Raw genomic sequence first — 13,019 nt, 5'->3', positions numbered from 1 at the left:
GCCAACCAAAGAGTACACCCATTTGCCCAGAGCGCCCCCAAGCTACTACGGAGTACAGCCCTCCCCCTGCCCAGAGCGTCCCCCTTCCCGCCCCGCGCTGTCGTAAAAGGCGCGGAACCGGGAGGCGCGGCGTTGCTTTACGGCCGAGGCCGCGTTCTGAGCCCCGATTGGCTCCGCCGGGACCGCGCCGGGCTCGGATTGGCCCCGCGCGGGGGGCCGGACGGCGGACGGTGCGAGCGGCGGCGGCTCCAGCACCGGCACCATGGTGAGAGGGGAGCGGTCCCCAGCCCCGTGTCCCCGCTCCCCCACTCCCGCCACCCCATCCCGGTGTCTCCTCTTCTTCCCTCCCCCCCAATCTCGGTGTCTCCCTGCTTCCACCTCCCTCCCCATCCCGCTGTCCCTCCTTCCACTCCCTCAGTCTCGGTGTCCCCTGCTTCCTCCATCCTGGTGCTCCCCGGTCCCCAATCCCGGTGTCCCCAGGTCCTCCCCCCTCCCGGTGTCCCCTCCCGTCGCCACATCCCAGTGTCCACCGATCCCCAACCCCGATGTATCCGACCCCCTCCCATCCGGGTGCTTCCTTCCCGCCCTCCCCCCCCCCAATGCTGGTGTCCCCGTCTCTTGCTCCCCCCAACCCGCTGTCCCGTCCCTGCTCCCCCCCATCCCGGTGTCCCTGCTCCCCCCCATCCCGGTGTCCCGTCCCTGCTCCCCCCCATCCCGGTGTCCCTGCTGCTCCCCATCCCGGTGTCCCGTCCCTGCTCCTCCCATCCCGGTGTCCCTGCTCCCCCCACCCCGGTGTCCTGTCCCTGCTCCCCCCATCCCGGTGTCCCTGCTCCCCCCATCCCGGTGTCCCTGCTCCCGGTGGTTCCTGAGCTCTCTCCCCTCTCTCCCTCCGCAGTTGCCTCTGTCTCTGCTGAAGACAGCACAGAACCACCCCATGGTGAGTACCGGAGCGCAGCCCAGCCCAGAGCCCTGCGGGTGACACTGGGGGCAGATCCCGGTACCGTGGCTGTGACTCCCCCTGGAGCCCCCAGCAGAGGACATGGAGCTGTTGGAACGGGTCCAGAGGAGGCTACAAAGAGGGTCCGAGGGCTGGAGCACCTCCCAATGAGGACAGGCTGAGAGAGTTGGGGTTGTTCAGCCTGGAAAAGAGAAGGCTCCAAGGAGATGTTAGAACAGCTTCCAGTGCCTGAAGGGGCTCTGGGAAAACTGGAGAAGGGCTCTGGATCAGGGAGGGCAGGGACAGGACGAAGGCGAACAGTTTTCAGCTGAAAGAGGGGAGATTGAGATGAGATTTTAGGAAGAAAATTTTTCCTGTGAGGGTGGGGAGGCTCTGTGTCTCTTATTGGATCCTTGAAGGTGTTCAAGGGTGGGTTGGGTGGGGCCTGGAGCCCCTGATCCAGTGGGAGATGTTCCTGCCCATGGCAGTCGGGTGGAATTGGAGTCCCTTCTACTCCAAACCATTCCATGATTCTGTGACTTCCATTTCTTGCAGCTGGTGGAGCTGAAGAATGGGGAGACTTATAACGGGCACCTGGTGAGCTGTGACAATTGGATGAACATAAACCTGCGGGAGGTGATCTGCACGTCCCGGGTAAGGCCAGGCCCTGACCTAGGCAAGGGCCACCCTCTTTGAGCCCTGGAAAGCCTCCAGGGGTCCCCCGCCACCAGGCCTGCAGCCAGGCCACCTCTGCTGTTCCTCAGCAGCCGTTGCTCTTCTGGAGGCGCAGCTCCAGCCTGGAATGTGACTGTAATCTTGGCCCTGGCCCAGGTTGCCCAGAGCAGTGGCTGCCCCATCCCTGGAGGTGTTCCAGGCCAGGTTGGATGGGGCTTGGAGCAACTGGATCCAGTGGGAGGTGTCCCTGCTTATGGCAGGGGGTGGGACTGGATGGGCTTTGAGGTCCCTTTCAACCCAAACCGTTCTATGATTTATACTATCCCTGATTAAGGAATGCCCTTGGGCACAGGCTGTAGTGTGATGGCTCTGTGCTGTGTAGGCACTTCCTTGCCCAGAGGGTTCCCAGTGTGGGGTTAGAGTGTGATAGGCCATGCTGTGCTGCCGAGCTGAGCTTCTCGGGAACGGAGCCTTCATCCCAGGAGTGAGCTCTGCTCTAAACACTGCCCTGGCTTTTATTAAGTCCTCTCCGCATCCAAACAGAGGAGCCGGTTGTTTACCCGCACCGGGGCTCTGCGCCGTCTGGTTCTTTTGCCCTTGGCCAAAGCCACTCCAGCAGATTAGGATCTGTGTTTTGGTCTTCCACCTCAGTTAGAAATGTCTGGTCTTGTCCCTACCAGCTGTGCACTGCGGGAAAGCAGCAGCCTGCGGGATGTCATCTGGGGCTGCTTTCCCTGCCTCAGAATATCAGAGCTCCGTGGGAGAGACCAGCAGAGATCCTTGTTCTTCCCAAAATTCCTCTGCAACCCCTCAGCACCTGTGGTCTCCAAAACAGGGGAGTTTTGAGCGATGTTGTTTTCATGTCAGTGTGACAGAGTGCACACCTTGAGGTTTGAGAGGGGCGGAGCAGCGAGGATCAGGGATTTTGGGGCACACGTTCTCTTCTGGAGGGACAAACAGGGAAGGAACCACTGTTTTCTTTAGCAGGAGGGGGACTAAGAGGAGATAACAGAGAGCAAAGCTTTATCCGTGCCCACAACATGGGCTGGAGCACCTCCCATACAACAAGCTAAGAGAGTTCAGCCTGGAGGAGGCTGCGGGGAGACCTTAGAGCAGCTTCCAGCACTGAAAGGGGCTCCAGGAAACCTGGGGAGGGCCTCTTGATCCGGGGGTGCAGGGACAGGACAAGGGGGAACGGTTTTCAGCTGAAAGAGGGGATAGTGAGATGAGATCTAAGGAAGAAAAGTTTTCTTGTGAGGGTGGTGAGGCCCTGGCCCAGGTTGCCCAGATCAGTGGTGGCTGCCCCATCCCTGGAGGGGTTCAAGGCCAGGTTGGATGGGGCTTGGAGCAACGGGATCCAGTGGGAGGTGTCCCTGCCTGCAGCAGGGGATTGGAACTGGATGGGCTCAGAGTTCCCTTCTGCTCCAAACCATTCCATGATATTGTCCCTCTCCTTGGGAAGTCGCTTCCTGCGGCTGTGCAAGAGCAATAGCTCAGGTTTTGCTCCCTCTGAGTGATCCAGAGGGATCCTGACACACCGGGCTCATCGCCTGTCCCTTAAAACACCCAAATGCCTCCAAAGCTGGGGGGGAAGCCGGGCTGGAGCCGCTGCTGGGGCTGTGCCGGTGGAACCGGGCACCGACCGCTAGATGGCATGGAACGGCGGGCGGGTGTTTGCTCCGGGGAGGCCGGAACGAGGAAGCGAGGGAGCCTGGCTCCATCCCTTCCCGCATCCCGAGCCAAGGAGCAGCCAGGCAGATCAAGGCAGGGTGGGGTTTGCTTGGGTGTCTTTTGGAAGAGAACTGTTTCTCTCTGTCTCGTCTTGTGCGCAAAGGACTTGTCTGTACAGGCAGAATTGCCCCAAATAACTCCGGGGGCTGGAAAGAGGAGCAGAGTATTTTATCCCAGGAGAGGAGGAACGAGGCGTTCCTGTTTAAACCCCTCTTCTGGGACACGACAGGCGCCGTGGCTGCGTGCTGCCGCTTGAGAACCGCTGGGCTCGAGCGATTCCATCTGCAGCCAAACCTTGGTGGAGCCGCTGCCGAGGCGGGTCCCCATTCCTCCTCCCGGTTACATCACAGGCAGCCGAGTTGTTGTTCAGCTTCGATGCTCGATTCTTGTTCCCGCAGCTGCCCTCGGTACGCGGGAGCTGAAACCCCGGGAGGTTGTGTCCTAGGAGAGCCCTGAAACTGTGTTAAACAACATCTGGAGATGCCACTCTTTAAGCGAGCACCTGAAAACTTTCTTTTATATATATATATATAAAATCCATAAGCTCCTTGTTTTCCACAGCCGCTGTTCCCGTGCTCTGGTGGCACACGGCCCGCAGCCAGCTGGCTCCAGACGTGCCTCCCTGCTCCATCCACACCCCAGAGGAGGGAAAGAGGGAGGTGGCTCCCAGCTGAGGCTGTGGGAGCAGAAACCCAACCTTTGTGCAGCTGCGATGTCCGTAGCCGTTGTGCGTGATTTACCACCCTTGTCTCTCTGGTCCCGCTTTCAGTTCCCTCCCTGTACGAGAAGGGAAGGTGCTCGTTTCCTCAGCCTTCTCTTCGTTTTCTGTCAGTGTCGGAGGCCGTTGTGGAAGAAAACGAAACTGCAGTTGCTGGCGGCTGAGCGCCCTTCCCCCAGGCTGTAGGGCTACGTGATTCGGAGGAAAAAAACCACCCTTTTTTGCAGCTAGTTATAAATAACACTTCCAGAAAAGACTAAGGAGCAGTCACGCTCTCCAGAAGTGATGGAAACGCACAAATGTCCCAAAAATAGTACAAAAGCACCTGGGTTTGGTCCTAGCCTAACATGTTGCTCCCCACTAGGATGGAGACAAGTTCTGGAGGATGCCCGAGTGCTACATCCGTGGCAGCACGATTAAATACCTGCGTATCCCTGATGAGATAATTGACATGGTGAAGGAAGAGGTGGTGTCCAAGGGCAGAGGCCGTGGCGGGATGCAACAGCAGAAGCAACAGAAGGGCCGTGGCGTTGGAGGTGCCGGACGAGGTAACGATCCTGCTTGGTTTTCAGCTCGGAGAAGGGCGAGCGGGATCCCTGCCTTTAAATTTCACCTCTTGTTCATAGAATAGCTTTGGCTTCTCAGCTTTAAACCCAGGATTGTTTGTCTGGGAGAAGCTGGAGCCACTCCTGTGCGAGATCCAGCCGAGCAAGTGCGTTGCCTCGCTTGTAAGGCAGCCTCTGCCAAAGAATAGAAAGGATTCATGCCAAGGCTGTGCCTCCCTCATTACTGGGGTTGGGCAGGAGCTTGAGAGAGTCTGAACGTGACTGTTTCTACCCCTCCTGGCTGATTCGGAGCGCGGCCCTGCAAAACCAGTGTCTGTGAGCTCAGTGAGTCAGGGAGGGACACAAACGGCTGCTCTGTGTGAAAACAGACTGGGCTCTGGCCGTGGCACTGATAGAAAAGCACCATCTTTTCTCGCATTCTGATGAGGCTTTGGATCTCCTGGCTCGTTCGGTTATTTATTTTTTAAGAAATCTCTGTGGGTTTGTGTTCCTCCCACCCGATGCGAATAGCTCCGGTTCCTGATAAACAGAGAGGCTGCCACTGACGAAGAAATGGGTCATGGAAACAGCTCTGCCTCCCTTCACCCACTTCGTGGCGTTGGGAGATCTCAGAGGATATATTTGCTCTTTTCTCCCCAAACTGTCCTGCTGGAAGCCCAAGAGCTTTTCCTCTCCTTTCCTTCACACAATTTGGGGTTTGCTTTGTGGCCACTGTGCTCAGCCCCAGGGTTGCTCTCGGCACAGGCTGAGCCTGCAGTTGGAGCTAAAAATCCTGAGCGCGCTTGCTTGCCGCAACAAAATGGGGTTTGGTGTGGGGAATCTGAGTTTAAAAGGAGCCCTGGGGACTGAGACATGAGGGCCAAGTTTGCAGAGCGCCCTTAACGAGCTGCCTGCGTTTGGATTATGCATGGAATCCTGGTAGGATGGCTGGGATCTACCCGGGGACGTGCGACGGGCAGCGTTTCCAAGTCCCAGGGACTTCTGGAGGGGAAAATCCCTGGTGATTTCTGCTGCCTGTGCTACCTCCAGGAAGCTCCGAGCGTGCAAAAGTGACCTTTACAAATCTGAAGGCGCCTTTATTTTTCCTCCTTCCCTTTTCAGTGTCCAAAGCCCTTGGCATGGCAGCTTTTTTGGATACGGTTGTTTGGACAAACATTCTAGCTGAAATGTTTTCTCTGCTGTGGAAACATCCACCTTGTGGAGAGCCGAGCGCCGTTTGAGGCGGGGTTCCCTGCTGGTTTGATGTGCAGCTTAAATTCGCTGATGGAATATTTTAAAGGGAAGCTTCAGCATTTGCTAATTAGCTAAAAGGTTTGGCTCCCATTACTGAGACATGAAGGGAGGAGGGGAAATAAAAAGAGGCAGGACGATTCTGTCGCGAGGCCAGCAGGCAGAAGCGAAGCTGTAATTGTGCACGCAGTTGAAAGGATGATTGTTTCTGACACTGGTAATCCTTCGTCTTCTACTTCTCGGCGTGCCAGATGCAGAAGCGTGGCAGGCACTCTGTCCGCGGAGCTGCCGGAGCCCCACGAGCATCCCGAGGGCTGCAGGGTTAGGAGCAGTTTGGTTTTGCCCCTGGTTTAGATGCATCTCCTTGGCAGAGCAGAGGGCTCTAGAGAAGCTCTCCTGCCTGGTACCCACACCGAGTCTGCTCTGGGCTCTGCCTTTTGTCTGGACGTGGCTGGCAGGGCAGATCCACTGTCCCTTTATGCTTACACACCAAGATAGAAATCCCTGCCTGGAATCGCTTTTTGTTTGTTTGAGGTGAATCTGAGCAGCGAGGGAAGGATGAGGGTGGGCTCAGCAGCTCCAGTGACAAAGATGGAGCTGGTTCTTAGATACAGGGATGCTCCTGTGTCTGCCTTCCGACTCCCACTGTACCCGAGGTCGCTCCGTCTGGCAGCGAGGTGCTGACAGAGGGCTGCATTTTTCTCTTCTGTAGCTGAGCAGCCTTCAAACCAAGTCACCCACTTTGGTGCTTTTAGTTTGCCCGTACAGCTCTTAGGGGTCACAGTCTAACCTGCCCATCCCGCTGGATTTAAGATGTAGGATCCCTTCCTTGGCTCTGTTTTCCAGGATTGAACATGGGAGGTGTCCCTGCCCGTGGCATGGGGTTGGAACTCAATGATCTTGAAGTTCCCTTCCAAACCAAACCATTCCAGGATTCTATGATTCCATTTACAAACCACAGCAAGCACAAGGGGACGTTAATGCCCTGGGAAGGAGGAATAGATTGTAAATAAAGAGTCTGGAACTGGTAAGAGAGAGATCTAAACATCTTCTCTCCTAAAGTGTAGAAAACAGGCGTCTGTGTGGGTAAAACCTCACTCACTGAGAAGCTCTGTGTGCCTGGGAGACACTGCTGGCTCACAGGGATGCTCTTACACCCATGCTCTTCCTTTCTGCCCCGCAGGTGTGTTTGGTGGCCGTGGCCGAGGAATACCAGGCAGTGGAAGAGGCCAACAGGAAAAGAAGCCAGGCAGACAATCGGCGAAGCAGTGAGAGTTTGCCGCTGCCGTTGAGTTTGTATCACCTCAGGATTGCCACGTGTTCAAAACTTTCCCTTCCTACCCCTCCGTCAGTCGATCCCTGCCCGAATCATGTCTTTTGGAAGCCCCTCGCTATTTAATCTGGTAAAGTGGAGTTATTCACTCCTTGTAACGTTCGAAATGTTTCAAAAGTCCTTTGTGATTAAGGAATCCTGAGAGTGAAACCAGTATTTAATTTTTTGGGGTCACCAGGTTTAATTTAAACACTGAACCGTGCACAGTGGTGCCAGAACGAAGGCAAATGCTTTCGGGATTGTTTGGATGAGTTTTTTGTACTTGAAACTTGGGAAACTTCTTGCATTTGTCACAGATGTGAGTGTTTTGGTTTAATAACACTGAACTTGAGGATTTTGTCTCTTTACAGGCGGAGTCTTAAAGGTTTAGGGGTTTATAAAACCAACAGACTTTTAAGCTAGTGCTGATCCCCTGTTTCTGGCCATTCGTTCCCTCTCTCCTGTTCAAGGAGAACCTGGGATGAAAGTTGCATTGGCTTCAGGGGTTTCCAAGAGAGCTTTGTGATAAATGAGTGTTTCTCAATTAATGTATTACTAATTTGACTTCAGATTAGAAGTTTCCTTTAAAGGAAAGGGCTTTCTGTGTTTCCTTGTGGAAGGCTGGTGTCCCCCTTCATCTTCCTTTTCTTTTCCTGAAAAGCAACCGAGCTGTTGGGTTGATTTATTCCCCTCCTCTCCCTGTGACGCCGAGTCCTGAACTCGGACAGTATTTCTCAACCTCATTTCTTTGGTGCCCAGTGATGGACTCCACCGCTCGTGCTTGTCCTTTCCTTTTCTAGTAGCAGATTATCTTCCCTTGGGGACACAGAGCAGCGGGTGAGCGCGTCCTGCCTGTAGGTTAAGGAAGCTCCTGTGAATTCCCTGCTCGGGTTGCTCCAGTCTTCCTTCCCACGGGGTACAGGGTGAGCAAAATGCACCTGCAAAGTACCCTGGCTGATCTGAATTGAATGTCTGCACTGGGGCACCGGGGGAAGAAAGAGGCTCTGGCCATGCCTCAACCTCCTGAATGGATGTAAGAGCTTAATTCTAGGAGAAAAGCTGAGATTGTGACTTGTTGTGAACAGTTCTTTTGGGTTTGGTTTGGTTTTTTTTACAACTGATTCCCATTTTGAAGCCGCCTCTCTGCCATCACCACTGCATTGAGAAAATGAGGAAAGAACATGCTTTTATATATACTTATTTTTTTAATGTTTCTAAACCTTGTGCGCAGTGGTGAGTAGGAATAAATCACCAACCTGTACCAAACGCCTCCCTCTCTGTCTGCGACGGCGCCGAGCCCTGCCTGATCCCGCTCCTTCCCACAGCCGAGGCCAGCGTCGCCCACACCCGCGTCCGAGCCCTGGACTCAGGAATAAATCCCCCAGCTCTCGGGCTAAGCCTTTGGTTTCTAACAGCAGCCACGTGCTCTCCACAGCTGCCTTTTCCTTGGCGAGGCGTTAACCGGCAGCACCGGTATTCCATCCCCGTTCTGGGCGAGCCACTTTTGGCCAAGGAGCCAATTCCAGGCGCTGGGAACAGGGCACACGTGTCCTCTCCTCCTGGAAACTCGGTCTCAGTGTAAACACCCGTGTGGCATTTTAACAAAGCCCAGGCTGAGCCCCGTGTCAGACTTTCCCCTCCCGGATTGCTCCCTCCCTTCTGGGTCCCTCCAGGCAGAGCAACTCCACGTGTCCCGATGAAAAATGAAGCAACGGCACCGCTGTTGGGATTTAAGGGCCGTTCTGGCCAGATAAATCACCTCAATAACAGGACCTTTGGCTTCGGCTCAGGGTAGAGTCCTCCAAGTGCGTCTTATCTCCTGGCGAAGCGCTGGAGTCAGGACTGGACCTCGTTAAGTTCTGCTTTTGTTTAATTACAACCATAGGCCGTAGCAGCCTTCCCTGCTTGCCTCCCCTCTTCCTTTTTTTCTCTTCTGTAGGAGCAGTTTTGGCCTGAGCCATGGCACAGCTCCTGCGCGGGGAATTGGCGGCACGTGGCAGCAGGATGGGTGGGAGGTGGCTCCGTGCGGAATCGAGGTGATGTTTATCAGTGGGTTTGGGTCTTTCTGCCCCAAACCTGGGTGTCCGGGGCTCCAACCCTGCCCCATGGCAGCACGGGGAGGCGAGCCACGGCTGCAAAAACCCAACCAAACCAGGGAAGAGCGGGAGAAAAGCAACAACTGGAGAGGAGGAAAAAGATCTGAGCCTCGCTGCCGGCGTGGGTGGGTGCAACTGGCAGGGCGAGCGTGTCCTATCCGGAAAGACTGGCTGGGCTGAGGGGTACCCCACAAAGGCCACCCTGGAGACCCTTCCTGCTCCCTTTGCTGGACGTTGCTGTGGTGGTAGGGCCGCGGCTGCGGTGTTGGCGCTGCCACCCGGCTCTGCCGGCCGCCCCTGGGTGACTCAGAACTCGTGTTCCTCGCTGGGGAGGCAGCACAGGAATAGTTACACACCAGCCGCCTGCGACGCGGAGGGAGTGGCTGCCGAAATATTTCAGGGCTGCGCTAAGCAACTAAAAATACACGTCAAACCCTCCTCCTCCTCCTCCTTTTTCCTTTTTAAATGTGTTTGCTTGCTTGCTTGCTTGCTGGGGTTTTTTTTTTTTGTCTTGGCAATTCTTGTTTGTGATTGTTGGAAGCCCCCACGCCGGGGGCAGCGTGGCCCCGTGGGGACCCACACGGGTTTGGGGGGCAGGCGCTGGCTGCCAGCGACTTCTTGTTTTCCCGGCTCTGTTCCTCTCCCTCCCGCAGCGATGACTAAGAGCAGCTTCCCCGGCGTGCCCGCTGCCCGCGGTGTAAATCTCAGGGTGGCAAACGCTCTCCTCCTTGTTCCCTTTTCGGGGAAGGGCTCTCGGCATGCCGGGAGGGTGGGGGGATGCGGGTGCATCCTCAGGAATTCGTAGGCGTCTTGATTTGGATCCAGCCCGTGTCCTCGATCAGAGTCAGGGGTGTCAAGTGATGGTGTGGCACCTTCTCTCAGCTGCTGGCCAAAGCGGGAGCCGGCTGCCCGCAGGGAATGGTCCCATTGGGACCAAGGAAATGGGGAGAGCAGGGGCTTGAAGGTGCGAGGATGCTCCGGTGAGTGTGGCCCTGCGCGAGGCTCATCGTGCTCTGCTGAGGGCTGGCGGCAGTGTGGGCTCATCTGAAATCCTTGCCGACTGCTCCGGGGTAAATATAGCCCGGCTGGCAGGTGGCGAGGAACAGCGTGACTCAGTGGGTGCCGGGGCTGAGCCGGGCTCCGGCACCTCTGGGAATGACAGCTTTGGCTATCAGCGCCCAGCCAAGGGACGGTGGCACTGCCACCAGCTCCAGGAACAACAACAGCTTTGGCCACCAGTGCCCAGCCAAGGGACAGTGGCACTGCCACCAGCTCCAGGAACAACAACAGCTTTGTCCACCAGCTCCCAGCCACGGGATGATGGCACTGCCACCAGCTCCTAGCCAAGGGACGATGGCACTGCCACCAACTCCAGGAACAACAACAGCTTTGTCCACCAGCTCCCAGCCACGGGATGATGGCACTGCCACCAGCTCCCAGCCAAGGGATGGTGGCACTGCCACCAGCTCCAGGAACAACAACAGCTTTGGCCACCAGCTCCCAGCCAAGGGATGGTGTTATTGACACCATGGAGGGGACCACCCCACTCGTGCTCCCCACGGGTCTGCCCTCCCGGCAGGCAGAAGGGGTGACTGAATCACAGCCCTCATTAAACGCTCATTAGGAAAATGAAGCTGCCAGCATTGGGGTTGCCACTGGCAAGACGTCCTGCGGTGTCTCCGGTTTGGGGACAAGGGACACGCAGGATGAGTGGTGTCGGGGTGGGAGCCCGCGGGGGGGACACAGCAGGGTGACCCCACAGCACTGCGACCCTTGGGGAGGCGATGCCGGCGTTTTGCCGGTGGATGAGCCCAACCAGAGCCGGTTCTCGTGGCTCGCGTCCCTGGCCGCCCGCCAGCCGCTCTTCCAGAGGCCCCACGACCAGTTCATTCCTCCCTGGAACTGATTAAAGCACCTACAGCCAGAGCTGGTTCTCATTCCGTGCCGCGGGGCTCACGCGTGGGTGCCCACGGGTCCGTCCCCAGCCAGGGGGTCCCCAAGCGGGGCTGGAGTGGGGGGAGCTCCCCCCGTATCCCCCTTCCTGGTCCCTCACCGCCCGGGTTTCGTCAGGATGGAAAGTCTGAACCTGCCGAGCCGGCCGCCGGCCGCACCCCTAATGATGGGGTTGCAGCGGAAACGCAACCAGGATGGCGGCTTCACCTGGGAGCAAGGCGACGGCACTGCCCGGCGAGCCCTGGGACACCGGCACCAACACCGGCACCGCTGCCCCGGCACAGGGCTCCGGAGAACCCTGGCACGAGGCTCGGTCAGGCGCTGGTTTATGTGGGGTTTAATGAACTGGGTTTATTTGGGGGTTAATTAATTACAGCTGTTGGGGTCCCAACCCCTTCCTGCCTCAGTTTCCCCAGTGTGGTGTCCCAGCCCTGTCTTGGATGTCACCCGTAGCCCCTGCGGGCTCCCTGCTGCCAGGGCTGAGCCGGGCTGTCCCTGTGTGCCCAGCCATGCTGCGCCCCACACCGTCAAGTCCCCACAGCCCCTCGCCGGCCACGCTGTGCCCCACAGTGTCCCCACTACCGCATGCTGTGTCCCATGCCACGATAGCCCCACAACCCCATCCACAGCACACTGTGCCCCACACCGTGCCGTCCCCACACCGTGCCGTCCCCACACCATGCCACGTCCTTCACTGTGCCGTGTCCTTCACCGTGCCGTGCCCCACACTGTGCCCCACGCCGTGCCATGCCGTCCCCACAACACCTGCCATCCCCACACCGTGCCGTGCCCCACACCGTGCCCCATGGCCGCAGCCAGGCCGGGCACGCACAGACAGGGCCTCCTCGCCGGCCCGGTGCACACTGGCAGGGCCGAAGGCGTGAGGCCGGCACGGCACCGGCACAGCCGCCCACTCCGGCCTGGCACCACCGGCACAGGCTCCCCTCGCGCCCCCGCTGATTTATCGCCCTCGTTAGCGCAGGCCCGCGACATCTGGCTACAATCAGCGTCACCGTGGCCCCCGCGTTCCCACGAGCGAGCACCACCGGGACCCCCATTCCGCATGGCGGGGGCCGCATCCTGCCGGCGCGCAGGGGGGGGTTTATCGCCGGCCATCGGCGCTGGCTCCCCCCGTGCCACGGCTCCACGCGGGGACCGTGACGTCAACCGCTGACGCCGATCCACCCCCTCAGCCGCCCGCGGGCTTGGCCGGTGTGACGTTGGCCGCCATCGCTTAACTCCTTCTCCGCTGCCAGTGCAACGGGGGGCTGGGAGGGGGGAGGCAGACCCCCCGGTTGGCCGCCGGTGCCATGGTACACGGCCTGGAGAAGCCGGAGCTGCCATGGCGCGATGCCGCGGTGAACCACGGTTGGCCACGCGCCATGTGCACCGGCGCGGGGTTGGGCCAACCCGGTGAAACCAGACGGCAAACACTGAGGGGGGGACACGGAGACACGGGGACGGGGGGCACGGCGGCGGATGAGGAGGGGGATGGACACACGGTGCCAAGAGGGGGTCACGGCGCCAGAAGGAGGATGGACACACAGGGATGGGGTGTACGGTGTGGGGATGGGGGACACACAGTGCCCGGGGGGGGGTCACAGTGCTAAGAGGGGGTCACAGTGTTGGGGGACACACACACACAGGGATGGGGTGCACGGTGCCGGGGGGGACACAGGGTGCCTCGGGGGGGGGTTATGGACACCTGAAAAGGGGGTGTGCGGTGCCCCGTCCCGGTGAGGGGGGGCAGGTTCTGGGGTCCCCACTTTCGTGGGCCCCATCCCCCCTTCCTGCCCATTAA

General features: G+C 58.3%; 1 protein-coding gene across 1 annotated transcript; it reads left to right on the top strand.

The window, feature by feature from the left end:
- The first annotated feature begins 118 nt into the window (after nucleotides 1-118).
- On the top strand, nucleotides 119-7,146 carry LSM4 (LSM4 homolog, U6 small nuclear RNA and mRNA degradation associated). Its single transcript, XM_054050454.1, has 5 exons — nucleotides 119-265; nucleotides 896-937; nucleotides 1,493-1,591; nucleotides 4,426-4,609; nucleotides 7,041-7,146. The coding sequence occupies exons 1-5, from the start codon at nucleotides 263-265 to the stop codon at nucleotides 7,127-7,129; spliced, it is 417 nt and encodes a 138-aa protein (XP_053906429.1). The 5' UTR covers nucleotides 119-262; the 3' UTR covers nucleotides 7,130-7,146.
- Nucleotides 7,147-13,019: the final 5,873 nt, after the last annotated feature.

Source organism: Cuculus canorus, chromosome 27, assembly GCF_017976375.1.
Source record: "Cuculus canorus isolate bCucCan1 chromosome 27, bCucCan1.pri, whole genome shotgun sequence".
Classification (NCBI taxonomy): domain Eukaryota; kingdom Metazoa; phylum Chordata; class Aves; order Cuculiformes; family Cuculidae; genus Cuculus; species Cuculus canorus.
This window is presented reverse-complemented; position numbering and strand designations above follow the sequence as displayed.